The sequence below is a fragment of the Musca domestica genome, unplaced genomic scaffold, assembly GCF_030504385.1.
Source record: "Musca domestica strain aabys unplaced genomic scaffold, Musca_domestica.polishedcontigs.V.1.1 2, whole genome shotgun sequence".
Taxonomy (NCBI): domain Eukaryota; kingdom Metazoa; phylum Arthropoda; class Insecta; order Diptera; family Muscidae; genus Musca; species Musca domestica.
Window position 1 is genome coordinate 6685695 of NW_026712249.1, and position 26618 is coordinate 6712312.

Here is a 26618-nt window from a genome sequence, read left to right on the forward strand (position 1 = left end):
TCTTTATAACAGATCTTGTGTGTATACAAATATTGAGATGTACCAAGTCGGAATGGGATCGGATGTTAACTTCGTGATTTATGAGCTTCAAAAATATTCAAAATTTTGACCCTTTGTGGGGCGAGGTACTAGAAGAAGTGGACCGATAAATTCCATCTTCACACCAGACCTTGGGTTAATAAAAATATTGTGATGTGTGTAATTTGAAGATAATCGGACACTTATGTCGCATATAATAAGAGTTATAATTATTCAAAATTTTGACACTTTGTGGGGGAGGTACTTGATGGAGTGTACCGATAGTATCCATATTTACACCTGACCTAGCGCTGATGCAGATATTAGGTTTTGCAAAATTGGAGCAAAATCGGATTATCCTTTCTCATTCTATGCAGCAAAATTATTTTCTCTGAAAATCTTGACATTTTTTAGATGGGAGTACCAGAAGGATTGGGCCGATATTGTTCATCTCCGAGCTCGATCTAAGTTTGACAATAATATTAGGATGTACCAAGTTTGGTTCAAATCATTTACTCCCTTCGAGAGTTATCGTGCTCTTTGCTCAAACTAAACTGTACCATCGCTAAACTGCATAAATGCCGGAATGGCAAGCGCGTGCCATTCTCGTCTAGCCGACAGGCATAGTGACGATCAAAATACAAGGCAAGACATGTTGGGCGATTCTAAATTTAACAACAAATATTGTTTCACTTCATTATAGAGTTTGGTTTTTCTGGGTCTTTTTTTGGAAATTCTTTGGCCCGCCATTCTGCTGGCACTTTTACTAATGCCATCATGGACTTTTACTTTGTTGTATTTAAATGCTGCTTTTGTTGTTGTGGTAGATAGATATTCTTGTTGCTTATTTTTCATTCATTCTCTTTTCATTTTATTATTATTTTCTCGTCTTTTGTTTGGAACGGAGAATGGACAAATTTATTGTCTCCATTTGCTGGGATGCCAAAGAAGTTTCTTTTCAGTCATTTCTTTTCAGATTACGGCTGGGAAGATTAGAATTCGAAAAAAAGAGCCATGAATTTGAATGGCCCAAAATAGGGGGGAAATTGCCTCTTGATCTGGGAAAAGAAAAAGAATACTTTCCCCCCCTCACCCTAAACAAATGCCTGCCTACCTGGCCGCCGTGTGGCTCTGATCTGCCTTTCTATGGATTTCGGTGTCATTTCTTGTGTAAATTTCCATAAAAATACCAAAATTAAATGAGCTTTTAAATTTCATTGATGTTTTTTCTCAGCTTTATTTAGATTACAACGGTGTGCTGTGTGTTTGTTTTTGGGGTTTCCGATTGGAAAGGGAATGGTGGTTTGTTGGAGGTTTCCTCATTTTTTTGTGTTTAGGTGGGTAGTGATTTGAAGTTTATTGCAGCTCTTGGGTTTTCCTGTTACTTAGTTCGGTTTTTAATGATTCTTTTATGGTGATGAGGAGAAGAATAACCACAACAACAACAACAAAAACATCGCTTTTAACACTACCTGTAACCTTAGCTCCCTGGTTGCTGGTTGCTTGGCCATGGTGGGAAAAGGTAGCATGGATTTGTTTGTAGACTCCTCATGTCTGTCTGTTTTCTTGTTGTTGTTGCATTTAATTAAATGTGTTGAGCACAAGTTGTTGTTGTTGTTCTTCTTCTTCTATTTTCCGTCATGTTTTCCTATTGTTTTCCCACAGTTTTTCAACACGTGATCAACATACGTTCCGATCAATAACCTTTAACTAAGTGATCTTACACTCAGACACGAAGTTAGAGTCATTTGTTGTTGCTGTTGTTGTTTTACACACATCAGCCAGCAATCCCCTCCCCTCTCTCCCTAGTCCCTGTGAAAGTCACGCGTGTTTTATGAAATTTCCTAGGCAAACATCACGTTTGCATGGCCCGAAGACGTGTTTCAACACACATGATATCTGGCCATTGTGTCTACGTCTCTCTTTTGGAAAATTCCCTCGCAAATGCAGCAGGATTCTCCCGTTGTTCCCTTAGAGAAAAAAAAAAACATAAATTCTTATTGTCAACAAAAATGAGCCAATGAGCTATGAGGCTCTGTGAGATTCATAGAGACCAAATGTAATTTTTGCTGTTGTTTTTGGGAAAATTAATGTTCGCCGATTTGTCTGCTAAGTCACGCTATGGCCAGTTGTGTAAATATGTTTAGACTTGAGAGAGGAATTAATGTTGAAAATATATGTATGTGCTCTCGGAGAATCAATTTTAAATTTCATAGAGATTATTTTCGATTTCTTTACTATTTTCTATAATTTGTGGTAGAATTTTTATTTTACATTTAAAGAAAATGGAAATTTCTCTAATCGTAAATTAAGTACGATTTTCATAATTTACAATTTTTTTTCTTATTTTCAATACTTCCCCTATAAATTTCATATATTGTTAGGTAAACTCTTGCATTTGTTTTCTTCCCAAAACAGAAAAAAAAATCAAATTAAAATAAAATCTGAAAACTCTAATCATAATTTAGGTACGATTTTCATAAATAACAAAATTTGGTTCTTATTTTCAATACTTCCCCCCATTATTTTCATATATTATTAGATAAACTCTTACATTTGCTTACTTTCCAAACAGAAAAAAGCAATCAAATCAGAAAAATGCTTTTTACGAAAAAAATATATTTTTGATTTTATGAACAGTGTACATAAAATGCAGAACTTTGAACTTTTGAAACACAATTAATAATTATTTAAGTCTTATACGTCTTGGGGAATTTTTTTATGCATACAACTTTTTTTAAATGTAAAGTTCTCTAGCTAAAACCTTGTCCGAGACTCAGAGAATATTATTACGAAAATGGAGAATTAAAAAAGCTTAAATACATTTTCGGTCCTTAATTACCTATTTAAACTAATTTCGCAATTCCATTCATACTTAATTATTCTCAGCCATGTTTCTATAAAATTTCATACCTGCCTCATCGGAATAAGGGTTTTTGAATCGAGGTCTCTTTGGCCAAAATCAGTTTCAGGACATTTGGAGCCCATCTAAGGGCGTTGCTTAAGATAACTTCCGAAGGGAGTGTCTGATTTCGTCCAGACTTGGTACATCGTAACATTGCTATTAAACTTTGATCGAGTTCGGAGATGGGCAATATCGGTCCACTTTTTCTGGTACCTCCCCCACAAAAGGTCGAAACTCTCAAAGAAAATAATTTACTGCACAGAAAGAGAAAGGATAATTCGATTTTTCTACAACTTTGCAAATTCTAATATTTGCTTCAGTGCTAGGTCAGGTACGAAAATGGACACTGTCGGACCACTCCTTCGGGTACCTCCCCCACAAAGGGTGAAAATTTTGAATAATTATAACTCTTATAAAATGCGAAATAACAGTCCGATTGTCTTCAAATTTTGCACATCAAAATATTTCTACCAAAACAAGATCTGGTATGAAGATGAGATTTATAGGCCCACACCCTTAGGTACCTCCCTCACAAAGCGGTCACATTTTTGAATAACCAAAATGCTCATAAAATGTGAAATAAGCATCCGATTCTCTTCAAACTTCACACATCCCAATACTGTTATTAACACAATAAATGGTGTGAAGATGGGATATATCGGCCCACTCCTTTTGGTACCTCCCCCACAAAGGGGCTAAAATTTTGAATAACCAAAACGAGCATAAAGTCCGAAATAAGCATCCGATTCTCTTCAAATTCGACACATCCCAATAATTTAACTAATACAAGATTTGGTGTGAAGATGGGATAAATCGGACTATTCGTTCTGGTAACTCCCTCACAAAGTGGTCAAAGTTTTGAATAATTCCAACGCTCATAAAATGCGAAATAAGAATCCGATTCTCTTAAATTTTCGCACATTCCGATATTTCCATTAAAACATGATCTGTTGTGAAGACGGAATATATCGGCCCACTCCTTCTGGTACCTCCCTCACAAAGGGGTCAAAGTTTTGAATAATTTCAACGCTCATAAAATGCGAAATAAGCATCCGATTCTCTTCAATTTTCGCACATTCCAATATTTCCATTTACACATGATCTGGTGTGAAGATGGAATATATCGGCCCACTTTTTCTGGTAACTCCCTCACAAAGGGTTCAAAGTTTTGAATAATTACGTCGCTCATAAAATGCGAAATAAGCATCCGATTCTTTTCGAACTTCACACATCCCTATTTTTCTACCAATACAAGATCTGGTGTGAAGATGAGGTATGTCGGTCCGCTCCTTCTGGCACCTACCTCACAAAAGGGTCAAAATTTTTAATAGCCAAAACACTCATAAATTGCAAAATAGGCATCCGATCCTCTTCAAAGTCGACACATCCCAATATTTCTACTAACACAAGATCTGGTGTGAAGATGAGATATATCGGCACACTCATCGTGGTACCTACTCCATAAAGGCAACACATTTTTTTTAATAAGCAAAACTCTCTTTCTTGTACCTCAAGCTCATTTCAACATTTTCCAAAAATTATCACACATCCCGTATAAAAAGGAGGAAGTAGGAGATATAGTCCAAATCTCTTACATGTAATTTTTATATCAGACTTAGGTCAGATACGAAATGGACAATATTGACCCACTTCTTCGAAACTTCTCAACCAAAAAAGGGGTCAACAGTTTAAAAAATCATAGGGCAGTTCAAAATATATTTTAAATGAACGAACGTTGGTTGAGGGTATACATCTATCGACAAAACTGGTCTATATTTTTTTTAATTATTATAATATGTCCAGATATACTTAATAGGTGTAGGATATACTGAATGTACATTTTAACATTCAAGGGAATTTAAATTTCGAAATAAAATTTAATTTTTTTTTTGATCTTAGAAGTATCAATAAAATTCAACTAATTGTAATAGCTTCTAAATTTTACCTTTTTGAAAAAATCCAACATTTCAATACAAATAAAAATCACATTATTTTTTTTACAACAATAATATTTCAATTTCGATGTTTTTTTTTTGTGGAGCCTTTTAATGACACTTTAATTTTGGATTTCCAAATTTGAATAAAATATACCAAAAGTCTTTTAGCCACAACATTCAATAAAACCAATATTAGAAACCATTTAAATATTACAACCTTTCTCCATTAAACACAAAAATGCTCTATTTTTTAGTTCTAATTTTCCAATATTACAACAAGATTTATGTTTTATAATATTTTCTTATTTAGATTTGAAAATAAAAATTTCTGAAGATTATTTCAATATTTATGTTGTGACATTTGTTTAATGGAGCCACCAAAAACTGTATATTTTTATATGTCATTGAGTTTTTTTCGGGTCTGTGTCTGTGTGTGTTGTTCTTGTGTTTCCAAAATATCTTTCATCACCTTTACTACGAATAATGATGGATAATGAGTGTGGGTGGGCGTGGTGTTAAGATCCATTAGAGGTGTATATCAAAAATTTTTAACTTTTAGGACAACAAAAGATAACAACAAAATATTGATTTACAAGTGGAAATTCTGGGTCAAATTCGTTTAAATATGTGTTTAGGAAAATTTGAATTGGAAACTAAATTTTAAAAGTTTAAAATTTTACAAATTACAAAATCAAATTTTGGATTGAGGTGAGTAAAATTAGAATGAATCTGGAAGAGTTCCCAGCTAACTTTTAGGAGCCACCTGGGCCATGTAGGTTCACGTCTTCGTATAGCCCTCACATAACGGTACCCCCGATATTCTGTATTTTGATGATTTTAGCGACATTTTTTCCCGGAACTATCAAATTTAGTATTTGAAGTTCGTAATGAATACTACAGCCTATGGCAGAAAATTGTAAGTGCATGTCCAGGTCTTCGTATAGCCCCCATATAACGATACCCCCTGATATTCGGTATTTTGACGATTTTAGCGACATTATTTACCGGAATTATTTCAATTTTTGTATTTGAAGTTCTTAATGGATACTACAGCCTATGCCAGAAAATTGTCTGTGCAGGCCGGTCCACGTCGTTGTATAGACCCTAATACACGGCTACATTCGGTATTTTTAAGATTTTAACAGAATTTTTAATGGATTTTAATCAGAGAATCAGATGCTTATTTCCGATTTTATGATCGTTTTGGTTTTTCTAAATGTTGACCCTTTGTGGGGGAGGTACCAGAAGAAATGTTCCGATCTCTACCGTCTTTATAACAGATCTTGTATTGATAAAAATATAGAGATATACCAAGTCTAAATGGAATCGGATATTAATTTTGCCTTTTATGAGCTTCATGGTTATTCAAAATTTTGACCCTTTGTGGGGGAGGTAACAGAAGGAGTGGAGCTATATATCCCATCTTCACGCCAGATCTTGGGATGAGAAAATGTTGTGGTGTGTGTAATTTTGAAGACAATCGAATTCTTACATCACATTTTACAATAGTTATAATTATTTTAAACTTTGACCCTTTGTGGGGGAGGTACTTGATGAAGTGGGTTGATATTGTCCATTTTCGCGCCTGACCTAGCACTGACGCAAATATTAGGATTTGCAAAGTTGGAGCATGATCGGATAATCGTTTCTCTTTCTGTGCAGTAAAATATTTTTTTATTTTGAAAATTTCGACACTTTGTAGGGGAGGTGCCAGAAGGAAGAAGAAGTGGACCGATATAGCCCATCTCTGAACTCGATCCAAGTTTGAGAATAATATTGCGATGTACCAAGTTTGAACCAAATCGGATACTCCCTTTGAGAGTTATGGTGTGCACCAGGCAGACAGACAGACGGACGGACGGACATCGCTAGATCGTATCTATCAAATGATATATATATATACCCTCTGTAGCCATATGGCTGAGGGTATAAAAAGTGTAAACTATTAAATCCCCAGTTCAAAACTTTACTAAAAAATTAAATAGCTAATGATCGCCGTCATAGAATCGTCTCCACCAAATTAGGTCATTTGCTTATTTTTAAAAAATATTTACGGTTGTTTTCAAAAAAAAAGTAGGTAAGGTTTTGAAACCTGAATTGCCAACATTCATTACCTAATCGTTAAGAATTTAGCAGATGTTCGCTAATGACGATAATTTTGGGAGCGTTTGTTTTTTTTTGTTCCTCAACAGCCAGCCATTGTCACAAATCACACCGCATCGCGCTGACATTTTACTGACACTAATACGAATATGAATAATAATAACAATTAGATTATATGACGTAAAGTTGATTAAGCGTTAAACAGGCGGCAACAACAACCAAAGAAAAAAACCTGACAAAAATGCGCAATTTTTTTTAAGTCTCAAAAAACTTATTTGAGTCGCAATGAATTCAAAAGAATGTGAGTCATGATTTTTTTACAGCGACTAAGCTATTATTATTTTTATTTATCCATAATTGTTGTTGTTGTTGTTTATTATAGTTTGTTATTGTTTTTTTTTTTGCTATGGATTTATTTGAACTGTGCCTAGTTTCGATTCCCAATACAAAATTTATATTCATATCGGCAATTGATATGTGAATTTCCTTCCTCGCCTTGCCTCCGCCCGTTTTATGTTTTCTATGAAAACTTTAACAAAATTCAATTAAAAACAATTGACGAAAAGAAGCAACAACAAAGAAACACAAACAAACGGTTAGTCAATATTTTTTCACATTGGCTCGCTGGCAACATGTGTCAGTCACCAGCCATTAAATGTGCCATATTTGGGCTACCTGATGAAGTGGGTTTGGAAAAAGAATTAAAATAAATTTGGTAATGAATAGACTGCGAACTAAAAAATACACAGAAACCAGATCTGAATAAAGAAGAGCGGTTCTAAGGCACGCCTTAGAAAATAGAATTAACAATTAGGGAAATATGTGCATTTTTTGAAATTTCTGAGATTTTCAGATAATTATGGATAAATATGCTATTTAATTATTATCAATGAATAATTATAAACGGTTATTTGTTTAGATAACCATGTAATGGTTTTTTCAACCCAGGTGGCTCCTAAAATTTAGCTGGGATCTCTACCGGATGCCAATATAATTTTCCTCACCCTAGTCCAAAATTTGCTTTTTTAATATGTAAAGTTTAACATTTTTAAATTTATTTTCCAATTCAAATTTTCATAAAAACACAGACACTCAGTTCTGAATATTTCTTAGAAATTTCCTCAAAAATAGAGGTCTGTTAAAATCATACCTCTGAAATGTTCACACGAACTCAAGCAGAAGTACCCAAGAGAGTAAAGGAAATATCGAGAATACTCTTTGTCCACTTTCGATTCTAAGATTCTACTCGTGCTGGGCACTCTTTTAGTTATGTGTCCTACCGTTGTTGTATTTGTAAGTATGTATATTTCCTCAAGCGACAGCTGCAAACGAAGGAAACCCAAAACGATTATTCACTCGATGTCAGTCGTAGAGTAAACTCTTACTCTATTTCAAGCATTTTTATTCTCATTCTAATGTTTCAAACAGGAGTGACTCAGGAGCGCTGCGACACACAAACAAAAGACTGAAGAGTAGACTCTGTAAAAACTCTCACAAAAAAAAAACCAATAAAACTCGCACTCTTTCAGAGAAAGAGAATAAATTTTGTATTAATCTCGCACTCCTTCAGCGCTCGGGTAAAAACGAGAAGATCTGAGATTAAAATATAGGATATAAAATTTAACTTTATTTTTATTCCCTCAGTGATATGGCAACAGAAGGTATATGTCATTTGATACGGCCAAAACGTGCTTCATCGAAATAATATTTTTAGACCCGTTTCAGGACATTTGGAATTGATCTCCGTCTGTCTGGCTGGTGCGCACTATAACTCTCGAAGGGAGGTCCAAACTTGGTACATTGTAATACTATTGTCAAATTTAGGACAAGAAGTTCCTTTCCTTCTGGCAGCTACACTACAAAAGGTCAAAAGTTTCAAAAAAAAAATTACTGCACAAAAAGAGAAAGGATAATCCGATTTTAACCCAACATTGCAAATCCTAAACTATTATAAAATGAGATGTAATTGTCTTCAAATTATACATATCACAACATTTTTATTAACCCAAGGTCTGGTGTAAAGATGATACCGATACATTCGGTCCACTCCTTCCGGTACCTCGCCCATAAAGGGTCAACATTTTAAATACCCATGAAGCTCATAAAACGCGAAATTAATATCCGATTCTATTCAGATTTGGTACATATCAATATTTCTACCAACACAAGATCTGTTATAAAGACGGTAGAGATCGGAACATTTCTTCTGGTACCTCCCCCTCAAAGGGTCAATGTTTTGAATAACCAAAAACGATCATAAAATCTTAAATAAACATCCCATTCCCTTCTAATTTCACACATCTACTAGCACAAGATCTACTGTAAGGATGGGATATATCGGTCCACCCCTTCTGGTACCTCCCCCACAAAGGGTCAACATTTTGAATATCCATGAAGCTCATATAACGCTGTAGTGCACATAACTCAATCATTAATATGAGTAAACCACACAATTTTGCAAAAGTAGGTACGATTTTCATTCAAAATAAAAATTAATTTCTTATTTTCTTGCACTCCCACATTGCTCATTCTCCCAGCTTTGATCGCAAAATTTATCTTTTTGTTTTCTTCTCTATTTTCGTACGAAAGAGAAAAATCACTTTTAACATCCAAAAAAAAAAAATCACTTTTAACATCCAACAACACCCAATTAGACAAAGTTCTAATCGTTAAAGCCTAGAGAAATTCCATATTATTCAAACCTAATTGAATATTCACATAAGTTAAAAAAAAACTAAGAATATCCAAATGATTTGATTATTCAAAGAAATCTCTATTCTGTGTTGTATTGTTTATAAATCGAAAAAGTTTGCCAATGGCATAGTTAAAAATGTTTACTCTCACTTATTTATCATATCTATTCATCTCCCACAAAACCAAAAACAAAAAAAAAAAAAACAATGGACACACCAAATAAGGTGTTTTTTGTTGTTTTGTTAACCTTGACTATTAATGGGTTTCTCAATTGAGGCTTTCCAAAAAAAATCCAACAAAAAAACACACACATGAGACAGCACACCCGGCTTGCCTAGTTTTTTTTTTCTTTCTTCTTTTGATTGTCAAAGCTCCGCTCATTAAATGGATAATTCATTATGGCGACAAGAGTGTAACCTAGACGCAGCATAAACAATATGCATGGATGGATAGATGGGTTGCTTGGATCGCTGGCTGTGGATGAGTATGACCAACGTAAATGCGGAAACCGCTCACACACAAGCACACACCTTACCCAATCGAAAGAATATAAATTAAGATTGTCTTAAGGCAGGCTTAAGGTGGTGTTGGGAGGAGGGAGGTGGCGACGACGGCAATCATTTAGCAGCCCAATCACCCATGGCAAACATATGTTTGCAACTGTTTGAGGATATAGAGAACTATAGAGCAGGGCAAGGCAGAGAGCCTCAAAAAATTTTTGTGATTGTATGTGTTTTGAAATAACAAAATATTGCAAGTGTTTTCTTGCCTCTCTTTACAGAGTGAGAAATAATTGGTTATCTTTAAATTTTTAATTTAAAAATTTCCGTTTTAAAAACAACTTCGTTGTTAAAAATTAATGTTTTGATCAGACAATTCTGAGACAATTAATTTCAGAGAAATCAAGGGATAAGAAAATGTACATTAATTTGGAAGGACAATAAATTTGTCTAACAATATGAAATAAATTTCTATTCCTAACATGTGAATTCGTATGCAAATTTTGTCAAATAGAATTCAATTAAAAAAGATAAATCTTAAAATTTATAATTTTTACAAATTCGGAAATATTTGTCCCGAATATGTAGTAAAATATATTTGTGCTGCAATATTTCTTACGGTGTATTCATAAAAATATCCGACAGCACCTTCCTCAACGACTGCTCGAACAAAACTAAATATTCTCCCAAAACCATTTTGACAGAAAATTCAAAACAATTTATTTTTTTTGCAGTTGTGTTGGTGAACACACAGATATCCCAAGGGATACTCTTTGCCTAGCCTTGCTATAGAGAGATAGAAAGGTTTTTATACATCTCTTTGGTAATTTGTAGGGGGCACTACTCTTGATTTGTTTTGTTACCGCAAGAAAACAAAAACAATTTGTGTGGTGCTCACTCCCCCCCCATTAAATTGTCTCATTCATTACTCTACTTGTCTTAAGTGATTTATGGATAAGGAGAGTAAAAATGAGTAAGCCCAGAGTGTGGGGTACTCACACTACCATCTCTACTTGACAATGCTCTTTCTTCATCGCATTCGTTCGTGTATTCCCCATATTGATTGCGAGGAAATATTTTATATTTATGTTGTCTCCAAACGCCTCAATGCCTGCCTCCCAGTCTTACACACAGACGCGAAGTGTGTTCGGCATTTTTTTCTTTTGTTAATTTTTGTTTTTTGATGTCAGCATCCGCTCGTCGACACTTTTTCATGGCAATGTGTGAGAGTGAGAGTGTGTGTGGTGTCTGTGTAAAATTCTTATAAAAATAAAGAAAACCGTAAATTCAAATGAGATTTCCTTTCCTTATTGAAGTTGTGTTGTGTTAATTCTCATTTTTAATTTTTAAATAAAGAAAAGACAAATTTCTTTTATTTTTAATACAAAATGTTAAAGAGAAGGAGGATGTGAAGTGGGGGTTATTTCAAGAGGAAGGAATCAAACAATTTATATTCATTATTTCAATATTTACAAAATTTCAAATTAATTTCATTAATATTTATATATGGACCAGAAAGAAGGGGGAAGAGAGAGGGTAGAGGGAAAAAATGGATCATAAACAATGTGTGTTGGTTTGTAATGCTCTTAAGAGGCAACGACACCGCCACCATCACCAGCAGACCCAACAAATCTCTGCAATTTTTTTTATCTTAAATTGTAAATTACTCAAAAACCAAAGAAAAGAAGAGGCGTTAGACTTGTACAGCCCATAATTCGATGGGGGATTGCGGATAGAGTAAAAATGGGGTGGCAAGACACAATATCGTGTTATGAGTGCGTTCAATTAGACGGAGAGAGAGACATTTTTGTATATTTTTTTTTGTAATTGCTGTTTGGCGATCGTTTTGAGTTCACATTAAAATACACTTTGCTAGGGGTAGGAGATTTGATTTGGTTGTAAGTAGCATGTTGGAACATAAATATGTGGTGTTTGCTCCCATTTCAATACAAATGAGTCATGATTTGTAAGATATACCTATATTTGGATTGAAAATCTTGCAGTGATAACTATTTGATGGATTTTCGAATGGGATTTCGAACAAAAGCACAAAAAAGAAAGAAAAGGGAGATTTTTTTAAATCCTTCTTTGCATATATATATTTTTTTTTTTGACTCAAAATGCCAAATAGAGTTAAACATGTTTTTATATTATTATTAGACTCTGTGTTTTATTTATTTGGGCCAATATTACACGTTTGGTGCACAATAAAATGCAAATCGGACGATGATATATGGGAGCTATGTCCTCCAAATCTGAACCGATCTCGAAAAATTTTGGGGAAGGCATTTCTATGCTGTATTTGATATTATTTCCCCAAATAACGTTGTTACAGAGTGCATATTACGGCTGCGGAGGACAAAAACATCAAATCGGATGAACGATATATATGGGAGCTATAGCTATATCTGAACCGATTTTCAACAAATTTGACACACTTGTTTCTAGGCTCAATTTGGTCGTAAGTGCCAAATTCCATCCAATTTGGGCTAATAGTAAACGTTTGGTGCACCAAAAACAGCAAATCGGACGAAGACATATATGGGAACTATATCCAACTCTGAACCGATCTTGACAAAATTTGGGAAAGGTATTTCTGCTCTGTATTTGATATTATTTTCCCAAATATCGTTGTTACAGCGTGCATATTACGGCTGCGGAGGACAAAAATATCAAATTGGTTGAACAATACAGGTTGAGATGAAAAAACTGCAACCAAATACAGACTGCTGTTATTCGTATATTCCATTCGGCAAATATTGAAAAATGAGCTCGGGGTAAATCCATTGAAATTCCATAAAGTGCAAGAACTTACACCGCAACAGAAAGAAAATAGGCTGAAAAGAGCTAAAGAGTTGCTTTGCTTGGCCGAAAGTGGTGAACTGCCGAATTTGGGTTTCTCCGATGAGAAAAAATTCGTTGTCCCGCAGTTTGTAAACAAATTAAATGATCGTGTTTACTTGCCAAAGAGATCAGCTGAAAATGTGTACCTTCGGTTGACCACCAGAACTCAAGCGCCGGCCATGGTGATGGTGTGGGCCGCCATAACAGCCGATGGTCGCTCTCCGCTCATATTAATGGAATAAATAAATGCCGAATATTATTGCGAAAATATTGTGGAGGGTGTATTAAAGCCAGGGGAACGCAAACATTTTGACCGTAGAACTTGAACATTCCAACAGGACTCAGCATCATCGCATTCAGCACGCGCCACCCAAGAATGGTTGCAAAATGAGAGTTCCTCTCTTCATTTCCAGCGCAAAATGCGCACCAAAATCTCCGGATATCAATCCGTTTTACTATTGTGTCTAGAGTATTTTGGAAAGCAATGTTGGCACTAAACCTAAGTGTCGATCACCTCAAGCAAGCGCTTCGCCGGGAATGGGCCAAAATACCGCAGAGCAACTTTCGGGCAGGTTTCGTTGGCCGTTTGTAGGCCATAATTCGTGCCAAAGGTGACCAATTCGAACAAATTTAAACTTATTTTAACATTTGATGCTATTTCCGACAATTTTATGTTTTCATTTAATAAAATTTAAATGAAATGTAAAAATTATGGCGTTTGACATTTTTGCAGTTTTTGTTTATCTCACCCTGTATATGGGAGCTAGAACTATATTTTGACCTATTATCTCCAATTTCAAGAGGGTTCATTTTTGGGTCAAACACTTGACTTGTGCAAAATTTCATCTGAATCGGGAAATAAATGCGACCTGTACTTTGACAGACGGACGGACGGACATGCATAAATCGACTCAAAATGTGATTCTATGCAGATCATCAAAAGGAACTATGGGTCTATCTCGTTTCCTTTTGCCTGTTACAAAAAAAGGTACAAATACAAATTACCCCGAGCACCTTGTGGTGCAGGGTATAAAAAATCCCAAACAGTTTAAACTAAACATTTTCAAACAAGTAAAAAAAAACATTAAGTTCGGCCGGGCCGAGCTTATGGGGGCTATACCCAAACGTGAACCTATACATACAGTGTTTCGTCACCAGAGCTAGAACCCATTATGATCTACAAATACAAATTTTTAGACAAATCGGTGAAAAAATGTGGAAAAAAACATGAAAATATCGATTATTTGGAGATACTGTTATATGGGGACTATACCAAAACCTGGACCGATATATCTCATTTTCCATACCAACCATCATAGACAAAAAACAAATTTTTCTGCAAAATTTTGACGTTCTACGTCAAATAAGGTGGGCTGTATCGTGATTTCAACAGACAGACAGACGGACATCGTAAAAATCGACTTAGAATTGCATGCTAATATATGTATTTTTTATGGGGCCTACGACGAATATTTAGGGATGTTACAAACGGAATGACAAATTTAATATACCCTCCTTTCCAAGGCGGAGGGTATAAAAATCAGAGATTATTTGTGCCTTTTTGTGTAATTGAATCGAATGCATTATAATAAATGCCAACATGATGGAATTTCCCTTTTTAGTAACTCTCCAAACTAAATGGCTTATTTAACTTCTTTTTAAGTAGAAAACCATATTTCATTACAACAATAATTGCCGACACTACCTTTTGAGGACAATATTCAAGAAACATACAAAATACCTAGCTATTCCATAATTATAAACATGCATGGGTGCATGGGACAACAGCGGAACAGCAATTACATTTAATTTTTATTAAAATTTACCATTTGCGGAAAACGTTTTCAAATTCAAAAAATCAAAAAAATGAACTTTCTCCCTTTACAATTCAAAATATGTTTTCAATTACTCTTTATTTTTAATAACCATAAATGTAACGAAATATTTACAGAAAAATATTGTCACTGAAAAGAAGTATTCGTTTTTTTTTATTGCCGCCATTTAACCAAATATGGTCACACTAAATGGGCACCTGTTTTTAGTGTCTTCATTTCATTTAGTTCCTCTCCAAAACGACCATTCAATGCATTGCATTTCAAGTAAACAATGGAATCTCTCTCTCTTTCTCTCTAAATCTGTAATTCCAGTTAGGTGGCGAGCACTTCAAGTAATTAATAACTAACACCGTTTTAAATCGTTTTGTCGGATTGTCAAACTACTGGCGTTGTGACAAAACACACGAATGGGCCGCCCTTTATTATTTGACACCACATCTTTGTGTTTCGGGATGTTTCGACTTCGTGTTGAGCAAAATACAATCAACAAAGTGTGAAGAATTTATGACTCTTAACGTAAAGTGGCACAGTGTTCTGACTGAGGGCATTCCAAAATATACGAAATATTTTAATTTTGAATTAGCTAAAATCTCTGAGTGGGACTTTTAAGCGATATTTGTATGAAAAATGTTTCCTTTTAAACAAGAAAAATTTCAACATTTTAATATGGGTAGAGAGGGTATATATCATTTGATACGGCCAAAACGTTCCTCATCGATATCCGACATGGTCCAAACTTGGTACATCGTAATATTATTGTCGAACTTAGATCAAGTTTGGAAATGTCATTCCACTCCTTCTGGTACAAAAGGTCAAATCCTCCATCAAGCAACTCCCCCACAACAGGTCAAAATTTTAAATAATTATAACTCTTATGAAATGTGATGTAAGAGTTCGATTGCCTTTAAATTATACAGATCACAATATTTTATAAACCCAAGGTCTGGTGTGAAGATGAAATATATCGGTCCAAAACTTCTGGTAGAATAATCATAACAGATTCATATTTAAACAAGTAAAAAAGCTGTAATTTCGACCGGTCCGAAGTTTGAATACCCTCCGCCATTTGGAACGAATTTGACAATTCTCAAAAACAATAAAATCCGTTCAATTTTTTTTTTTAAATCTTAAAAATGTAGCTGTTAATTTAGGGTCTATACGACGACATGGACCTGCAGGGATAATTTTTTATCATAAGCCATCACCACATTCAAATGCGAAACTTAAAAAATAGGCGAATAATGTAGCTAAAATCTTCAAAATACCGAATATCGGAAGGTACCGTAATATGGGGACTATACGAAGACATGGACCTGCAAAGACAATTTTATGTCTTAGGCTGTAGTATCCATTTCGAACTTCAAATACCAAATTTGACACAATTCCAGTGAATAATGTTACTCAAATCATTAAAATACCGAATATCGGGAGGTACCGTTATATGGGGGCTATACGAAGACGTGGACCTGCACAGACAATTTTCTGTCTTAGGCTGTAGTATCCATTTCGAACTTCAAATACCAAATTTGAAACAATTCCGGTGAATAATGTTGCTAAAATCATTAAAATACCGAATATCGGGAGGTACCGTAATATGGGGGCTATACGAAGACGTGGACCTGCAAAGACAATTTTGTGTCTCAGGCTGTAGTATCCATTTCGAACTTCAATTGCCAAATTTGACACAATTCCAGTGAATAATGTCGCTAAAATAATCATAATATCGAATATCGGGAGGTACCCTTATATGGTGACTATACGAAGACGTGGACCTGCACAGACAATTTTATGTCTTAGGCTGTAGTATCCATTTCGAACTTCAAATACCAAATTTGAAACAATTCCAGTGAATAATGTTGCTAAAATGATCAAAATACTGAATATCGGGAGGTACCGTAATATGGGGGCTATACGAAGACGTGGACCTGCACAGACAATTTTCTGTCTTAGGGTGTAGTATCCATTTCGAACTTCAAATACCAAATGTTAAACAATTCCGGTGAATAATGTCACTCAAATCATTAAAACACCGAATATCGGGAGGTACCGTTATATGGGGGCTATACGAAGACGTGGACCTGCAAAGACAATTTTCTGTCTTAGGCTGTAGTATCCATTTCGAACTTCAAATACCAAATTTGAAACAATTCCAATGAATAATGTTGCTAAAATGATCAAAATACTAAATATCGGGAGGTACCGTAATATGGGGACTATACGAAGACGTGGACCTGCAAAAACAATTTTCTGTCTTAGGCTGTAGTATCCATTTTGAACTTCAAATACCAAATTTTAAACAATTCCGGTGAAAAATGTCACTCAAATCATTAAAATACCAAATATCGGGAGGTACCGTAATATGAGGACTATACGAAGACGTGGACCTGCACAGACAATTTTCTGTCTTAGGCTGTAGTATCCATTACGAACTTCAAATACCAAATTTTAAACAATTCCGGTGAATAATGTCACTCAAGTCATTAAAATACCGAATATCGGGAGGTACCGTTATATGGGGGCTATACGAAGACGTGGACCTGCACAGACAATTTTCTGTCTTAGGCTGTAGTATCCATTACGAACTTCAAATACCAAAACGTAGACATGGTACATGGCCCATTTTCAATACCAAAAGTCCTGCAGACATAATATACATTTGAGTAAAATTTCATTAATCTACTTCGTTTCGTTCGGAAGCTATAGTGATTTCCACGGACGGACAAGCGAACGGACATCGCTAGATCTACATAGAATTTTATGCTGTTCAAGAATATATATACTTTGTGGGGAGGTGTTACAAACGGAATGACAAACTTAATATACCCTCCATACTACGTATGGTGGAGGGTATGAAAATCAAACAGTGGCTGAGGGTATCCATCTGTCGGCAAAACCGATTGATACTTTTTATTTTTTAAATTTCTAAAAATTTCACTTTCCTATTGGTTTCCTAACACTGTGCCTTTGCATTGTGTGTGTGTGCCGAAAACAACCCAAATTTAAAAAGAGGATGACTTATTTGTTGTATTTTGTCTTTGTTGCAAATGCACGATTTCGTTTTATTCTCATATGTGTCTCTCAATTGCATCTTCTCAACAAGTGAGTAGATAGATTTCAATTTATTTTGAGAAGTGGGGAGCAATTACTATTTTCTTTTTGTTTTTAGACAAAGAGATCCCAGTGCCAGCACACATGTACACTTGCATACATATGTTTGTATGCCTGTAGTTGGTGTGTAGATATAAATGGTTGTTTGTTTATTTTGGTTTTATTTTCCTGCCGACAAAAGATGATGATGATGACGACTACGACGAATTCGTCACTCCGACTTTTCGCAATCTTTAGTTGTTTTACACAAAAAAAAAAGATAAAAACAGTGGCACCCAATTTTCTTGAAGATAAAAACGAATTATTTGGATTGAGATTTGAGGGAGAGAAGAAAAAATCAAGACTTTGATAAACGAATGGCAAATTTATCTCTTTCTATTTTACAATTGATAATTTATTGATTTCTTGTCAAAGCTGATGGCCACAATTGTTGTTTGTTCGCTGGTTCGTTCGTTCGTTTGTTTCTTTTCCTGTCTCCGCTCGATTGCCTCATTCAGAGATGTCTATTTAATTTATTTACATGCATTTGTTGTACGGCGTTTTTTTTTTTTGTTCCTCTTTTTCTTTTTTAGCCATTTACTTATTTATTATTCGCATTGTTCATTTATTGATCGACAGGGAAAACAAAATGAAGTAGACGAAGGGCTTCTCTATTTTTATACCCTCCACCATACATAGTTTGTTCGTCATTCCCTTTGTAAATCGTCGAAATAATAATTTTAGACCCAACAAAGTATATGTTTTTTTGATCAGCGTAAAATTCTAGGGCAAGATTTAGCCCTGTCCGTCCTTCCGTCTGTTGTAATCACTCTAGAGTCAAAATGAATAAAAATAGGATGCTTAAGTTTTGCGTAGATCAGTCTTTTGTCTGCAGACAGGTCAAGTTCGAAGATTGGCTATATCGGTCCACTATATAGCCCATTCTGAAATGCTCGCTCAAATTCGAGTAAAGAGTATAACTTGCTCGAATTCGAGCGGAAGTATTGCAAAGAGAAATCGAGTACAAACTGAGAAGTCGAGTATACTCTATTTATCTATACCACTGGAATAAAAGCCAGAAAGCCTTGCTCGTTTTCGAGTGAGAGTAAAATCCGCTCGAAATTGAGCAGATTCTATTCTTCCTGGTATTTTGATGATTGTAGCTAATTTTTTTAATGGAATTGTCTGAAAATCCACAAAAGGAGTAAATTGTAGGTACTTTACACCCTGGAAGAAAACTGTTTATATAGGTCCACGATATCGTATATCTCCCATATAACTGTACCTCCCTATATCCGGTATTTTGCCACATTTTTAAATGAAATTGTCTGAAAATCCACAAAAAGAGTTCCTTCTGTGTACTTTACCTCCTAGAAGAGTATTGTTTATATAGGTCCACGATATCATATAGCCCCCATATATCGGTACCTCCCTATATTTGGTATTTTGATGATTTTATCGACATTATTCACCGGAATTGTTTCAAATTTCGTATCTCAAGTTCCTAATGGATACTACAGCCTGTAACAAAATATTGCGTATGCATACCCACATCTTCGTATAGTTCCCATAAAGCGGTACCTCCCTATATTCGGTATTTTGATGATTTTAGGTACAATAATCATCGAAATTGTTTGAAACTTCGTATTCGAAGTTCCAAATAGGTATTACAGCCTGTGACTGAAAATTGTCTATGCAGGCCCAGGTCTTCGTATAGCCTCCATATATCGTCACCTCCCAATATTCCGTATTTTGACGATTTTAGGCACATTATTCACCGGATTTGTTTCAAATTTCGTATCTGAAGTTCCTAAAATGTACTTCAGCCTGTGACAGAAAATTGTCTATGCAGTCCCACTTCTTCGTATAGCCTCCATGTATCGGTACATCCCTATATTCGGTATTTTAACGATTTTAGGCACATTATTCACCGGATTTGTTTCAAATTTCGTATCTGAAGTTCCTAAAAGGTACTACAGCCTGTGACAGAAAATTATCTATGCAGATCTAGTTCTTCGTATAGGTCCCATACATTGGTACCTCCCAATATTCCATATTTTGACAATATTAGCGACATTATTTATCGGAGTTGTTTCAAATTTCGTATTTAGACTTCGTAATGGGAACTACAGTCTCTGACAGAAAATTGTTTATACAGGCCCTCCTCGAATAGCCTCAATATAACGGTACCTCCCAATATTCGATATTTTTATGATTTTAGCGACACTATTCACCGGAGTTGTTTCAAATTTCGTATTTAGAATTCGTAATGGGTACTACAGCCTATCAAAAAAATTACATGTGCGGGTCCACGTCTTCGTATATCCTACATACAACGGTACCCCTCGATATTCGATATTTTGACGATTTTAAGTACAAAATTCACCAAATTTGTTTCAAATTTCATATTTGAAGTTCTTAATGGGTATTACAGCCTGTGGCAGATAATTGTCTATGCAGGCCCACGTCTTCGTATAGCCCTCATATGACGGTACCTACCTATATTCGGTATTTTGATGATTCTAGGTACAATATTCACCGGAATTGTTTCAAATTTCGTACTTGAAGTTCCTAATGGGTACTACAGCCTGCGGTAGAAAATTGTCTTTGCAGGTCCATGTCTCCCTATATTCGGTATTTTTATGATTTTAGCTAAATTATTCACCAGATGTTTTTCAAGTTTCCTGTCTGAATATTTTAATGGCTTATGATTGACTATGCAGGTCCATGTCTTCGCCCCTAGACCCCAATTTAACGGCTCTATTCGGTATTTTTAGGGTTTCAACAGAATTTTAAAGATTTTTTTTTTGAAATTTTCCAAATTCGCTGCAAATATTGGAGGGTATTCAAAGTTCGTCCCGGCCGAACTTACTGCTTTTTTACTTCTTAGCTTTTCTTTCGTTGTCTTCTGTGGAATATGGCCGGCTTGATGGCAGAATTCTATAAACATATCATCGGCTAGAGTGGGTTAAGTTGCAAAGGGGGAAATCCTCTCTCCGCCCCCCGAAGATGCCTGTCTACAACAAAACAAAAGGAATATTCTCTAGTTTTGGAATATGCTGCTGGAAGTCATCGGCGGCGTTTAGTCATTTTTTGTTCCCTGTTTTTTTTTTGTTCTTCTTCTTCTATAGATTGGTTTTGTCAGTCAGCATTTAAAAAAAAGAAAACACCAGATCGACAAGTATGCTAATTTTGTTGTTGTTGTTGCTGCTGTTTTGTGTTCGCTTGTCTCGCCTTTTGTTCAAAAAGTGGATATATTTTTATATTATTTTTTTTTGTGGGCTTTTTTATGCGTCGTCTCATTTCGTTGTTGTTGTTGTTGTTTTTATTGGCAAAATAGCAGCATACATTTTTGTCGGAGATATATTCTGGGAAAGTGCAAAACGCTCTAGCCTAGCAAACCTGATCAAAATATAAATTGCCTGGTGGTTAAATATTTATCAAGATTTTAGCAGTTCTTTTTTTTTTTGGTAAAAATGTAAACAAACAAATTGTTTTAATGGCAATTGTTTACATTGCTGTAAATTATTATTTAATGGCAAACTAAATTTTATGGTTTTTCGATATTTTTGCATTCTTAAAAGAACGCCGTTTTGTTTACTTTGAGGTACCAATGACAAAGATGGGAGGTATTCACCTCAAATGACTCTTTGGTGGAAATTTTGGAAAATTCTGTTAGAATTTTAAAAATTCCGAATATAGACGTTATAATGGGGTCTATACGAAGTGGTGAACCGGCATAGGTAACTTTTGACATAGACCATTACAATATTAAAATACGAAAATTAAAAACATCCTGATATAGGGAGGTACCGATATATGGTGGCTATACGAAGACCCTGACCTGCATAGACAATTTTCTGTCACAGGCTGTAGTACCCATAAGGAACTTGAATTACGAAATTTGAACCATTCCGAAGAAATTTGTACCTAAAATCATCAAAATACGGAATATAGGCAGGTGCCGTTATATGGGGGGCTATACGAAGGCCTGGACCTGCATACACGATTTTTTGTGACAGGCTGTAGTACCCATTAGGAACTTCAAATACCAAATTTGAAACAATTCCGGAGAATATTGTACTTAAAATCGTAAAAATACGTAATATAGGGAGGTACTGATATATGGGACCTATACGAAGACCTTGACCTGTATAGAATATTTCATGTCACAGGTTGTAGTACCTATTAGGAACTCCAAATGCACAATTTGGAACAATTCCGGAGAAATTTGAACCTAAAATCGTCAAAATATCGAATACAGGGAGGCACAGCTTTATGGGGGCTATACGAAGATGTGGGTCTGCATACGCAATATTTTGTTACAGCGTGTAGTACCCATTACGAACTTCAAATACGAAATTTCAAACAATTCCGGTAAATAATCTAGCTAAAATCATCAAAATACCGAATATCAAGGGGTACTGTTGTATGGGAGCTGTACGATATCGTGGACCTACACAGACAATTCTCTTCCAGGGTGTAAAATGCTTAGAAAGAACTCCTTGTGTGGTTTTTAAGACAATTTCATTGACAAATTTGGCTTCAATCATCAAAATACCGGTATATGGGGGGGGGGGGTACCGTTATATGGGGGTCTATATGCTGTCTTGGACCTATATAGACTATACTCTTCCAGGGGGTGAAGTACTCAGAAGGAACTACTTGTGTGGATTTTCAGAAAATTTCATTGAAACATTTGGCTACAATCATCAAAATACCGGGAAGAATAATATCTGCTCAAATTCGAGCGGAGTTTACTCTCACTCGAAAACGAGACAGGCTTTTTGGCTTTTATTCCAGTGGTATAGAAAAATAGAGTATACTCGATTTCTCTTTTTGTACTCGAATTCTCTTTTTATACTCGATTTCTCTTTATAATACTTCCGCTCTAATTCGAGCAAGTTTTACTCTTTACTCGATATTGAGCGAGCATTTCAGAATAATGGGAAAAATAAAGTAATAGAAAAAAAAAACTAGTTAACAATCAGCTAAGTTCAGCAGGGCGTAACTTTTTTTCAAAAGTTGAACAAATTCTCTTTTATTTTTGAAGAGAACTACGGACTACGCGTGGATTTGTAAGAATATTTTGGCTGGTTTAAGGTTGGATTTTAAGAGAATTTTTTGGAGTGACTTCAGCTAGGCAAAGCTACATACAACTGAGCTATATGGGAGCTTTTTGGAGGGGCTATAGCTGGGATTTTTAATTGAGTTTTGGAGAGACAGTAGATAAGTTTGGAGTGGATTCTTAAAAAAAATTAGAGGATCTTTAGAGGGACTATAGCTGAGATAAGCATGGATTTTTAACGAGATCCTCGGAGGAACTATAGCTAAGCTATGTGTGTTTTTTTCAAAGGTACTATAGCTGAATTGAGCGTGGTTTGTTAAAGAAATTTTTGGAGGAACTATTTCAGAACTGAGCGTGGGCTTTTTAAAGAAATTTTTGGAGGAAATATTTCAGGACTAAGCGTGGGCTTTTTAAAGAAATTTTTGGAGGAACTATTTCAGATCTGAGCATGAGCTTTTTAAAGACATTTTTGAAGGAACTATTTTTGAACAAAGCGTGGGCTTTTTAAAGAAATTTTTGGAGGAACTATTTCAGGACTAAGCGTGGGCTATTGGAGGTACTAAAGCTTAACTTCGACTGGATTTTTTAAGAAATTTTTGGAGGAACTAAAGCTTAACTACGACTCGATTTTTAAAGAATTTTTTGTCTCCGATTTTAAACTCAACAATTTTTTTTAACTTACCTTTGGATTTTTCTTAAAATCACATGTGACCGTTGTAAAGGAGTTCTGCTTCTCGCACTGGCAATGGCCATCGCAGATATTCTTGCGCGGCTCCGTGACTAGATTCAGGCTAACCAGATTGGGATTTTTCTTATCGGAAGAAAAGCGCTGTTGTTTCGTATAGAATTTTTGGGGTTTGAGTAGGGTGCGCAGGCCGTTGGAGGCTAAATAGCCGCCCGGCGGAGCACTGTAGGGATATGGAATCGCAGCAGCACCGCCACTGCCAGCTATGATGGGGTTGTTGCTGTTGGTTCGATTCGTTTCATCTTTGAGCAGTGAATAGTCGACTTTGGTCAAGCGGGCAACTCGATGTAAGAGTTTATCGTTGTTGCTGATGTTGTTGTTATTTATTCCATGGCTGGGTGTTGTTGTTGTTGTAAAATCTTTATCACAGTAAGCGGGGGGAATTGTTGTCGCTAAGAACAACAAACAAAACTGGACAATGACCCACATTGTTGTTGTTGTTGTTTTTGTTTGTGGAGAAAATGATAATTTCTGAGGACGGATCATTTTATTTATTCTGTACGACGTTGAGTATTGGTGTTGGTGTGAATTTAATAAAATTATGAAATATTTGAGACAGACTTTTTCCTTCTTCAGATATCTTTGGTAATTAATATTATTTTTGTTGCTGTTGTTGGGACAAGGAACACTTCACTTTACAATCATTTGTAATAATTTCATTTTTTATTTTTCGAATTTTTGTTTTTTTTTTTAATTTTTTTGGTAATTATTTTTTTAACACAAAATTGGTTTTAATTTTTTTGTTTCGAACAGGCCAATTAACTTATCGAACATATGGCATAACCGCCAGCACGTAACTTCATTTGTTTTGCTCGTTAAACGAAGATTAAGACTTTCTCTTTGACTTTAACGTAAATTAAAAAATATAAATTATTTTTTCTTAAAAAAAAACAAACATTAATTACTTTTCGTGATTTTTCAAGTTTCGAATTTTCTCAAAGAACAACATGTATTTGGCAAAACGCACTTTCAAACACAAATCGTCGCAGCCGTGCTGTTGATTTTTCCTTTTTTTATTTTCATTTGCCATTCATTTTTTTGCTTTTTTCTTCACTGACACCGATGACATCAACAAGTTTCCACTCCACACGATACGATCGCCTTCGCCGTTAAATGAATACTAAATTGTGTCTCTGTTGAACTTGTTTATCTGCCAGATAGCCATTCTCATTGATATTTATTTCTTCGATCAGCTCTCACTAAATTGTTGGGTTATCACTTTCTCTTTACACTCTCGGGTACTCACCACACAAATGGGTGGGTTGGCTGGCAGGTTGTTTTTTTTTTGTTTCTTTTTCCAAACCAAACAACACAAGCAACAGTTTGAGATGCTCTCTCACAATTCTCCCCCCAAATTAATCTCCCACTCTCTTTCCATTATTACAACTACTAGTTGAACTAGTAATGTTTCCGTTAATTCCTTTACACACGAAAGAGAGTGAGTGCATGATTGTTATTATTAAGAGTTCATTGGTGTGTGAGTGAGTGAGTGTGTGTGTGCCATTTCACCATTTCAACTGGTAGAAAAATAATAACAAACCTAGTAGATTGTTTTCTTGTTGTTGCTGTTATCCAGTTGGAAAACAACCGGGTTTTCATATGTTTATATGCTGTGCGTGTGTTGGTAGGTATGTATGTTCGCCATGCTACGATTAAAAACCCCGTAAACAATTAGTCTTAGGTAGTCGAAAAAGTTTTTGCCAATTTGACCTGAAATTTGGTTGTAAAAATTAAGTTGTTTGTTTGCAATGAAAAATCAAAAATTTGGAAAACTTTGTAAACAAGATCAATTTTGTTTGTTTTTAAATGAAAAGTACCCAAAAAATGTCGACGTATTTCTGGCCATCATAAAATTATGATTTTTTTCTATTATCAACGAGGTGTTTAGATTTCGCCCTTGCCGTTATACCGAATACCCAGCCCGTCTGTCTGCGCTCGATAACTCTCGAAGTAACTATCCAATTTGGACCAAACTTGGTACATCGTAATATTATTTTCAAACGTAGGCCGAGTTCGGAGATGGGCAATATCGGTCCACTTCTGGTACCTTCCAACAAAAGGTCGAAATTTGCAAAGAAAATATTTTTCTGCACAGAGAGAGAGAGATAGGATAATTCGATTTTGCTCCAACTTTTCAAGTCCTAATATTTGAATCAGTGCTAGATTAGGTGCGAAAATGGATAATATCGGTCCACTCTATCAAATACCTCCCCCACAAAGGGTTAACATTTTAAATAATTATAACTCTTATAAAATGGGATGTAAGAGTCCGATTGTCTTCAAACTGCACACATCATAATGTTTTTATTAACCCAATGTCTGGTGTGAATATGGGATATATCGGTCCACTCCTACTGGTATCTCCCCCACAAAGGGTCAAAATTTTGAATATTAATGAAAGTCATAAACGCGAAATTAATATCCGATTCCATTCAAACTTGGTACATGTCAATATTACCATTAACACAAGATATGTTTTAAATATAGTAGAGATCGGACCATTCCTTCTGGTACCTCTCCCACAAAGGGTCAAAGTTTTGAATGACCAAAATGATTATAAAATCCGAAATAGACATCCGGTTCTCTTCATATTTCACAGATTCCCATTATTTCTGCCAAAACTAGATATTCTGCAAAGATGGGATATATCAGTCCACTCCTTCTGGTAGCTCCCCCACAAAGGGTCAAAATTTTGTATATCCATGAAGCTCATATAACGCGAAATTGACAACCGAGTCCATTCAGACTTGGTACATCTCAATATTTCCATTAACACGAGATCTGCTCTAAAGACCATTCATTCTGGTACCTTCTCTTACATGGGGTTCAAGAATTTGAGAAACAAAAAAACGAAATAAACGTTCGATTGTGTAGATGATATA

General features: G+C 35.2%; 3 protein-coding genes across 4 annotated transcripts in view; 1 reads left to right on the forward strand and 2 right to left on the reverse strand.

Annotated features, from left to right (window-relative positions):
- The window catches only part of LOC101895188 (uncharacterized), a 51081-nt gene extending 26139 nt beyond the window's left edge, over positions 1–24942 (reverse strand). Inside the window, exons 1-2 of one of the 2 annotated variants that reach the window (XM_059121733.1) lie at positions 24704–24942; positions 23674–24580 (exon numbers count right to left, since the gene is read on the reverse strand). In XM_059121733.1, coding sequence (XP_058977716.1) covers positions 23674–24222 — 549 coding nt within the window. In that variant the 5' untranslated portion in view covers positions 24223–24580; positions 24704–24942. Of the gene's footprint in view, positions 1–23673 lie in introns of both variants that reach the window. The other variant, XM_005179155.4, reaches the window with a different exon arrangement.
- The window catches only part of LOC101895885 (troponin I), a 281696-nt gene that overhangs the window by 187162 nt on the left and 67916 nt on the right, over positions 1–26618 (reverse strand). The window lies entirely within an intron of this gene.
- Positions 1–26618, forward strand: part of LOC101898302 (E3 ubiquitin-protein ligase highwire) — a 127044-nt gene that overhangs the window by 58510 nt on the left and 41916 nt on the right. The gene's annotated exons all lie outside the window — the stretch shown is intronic.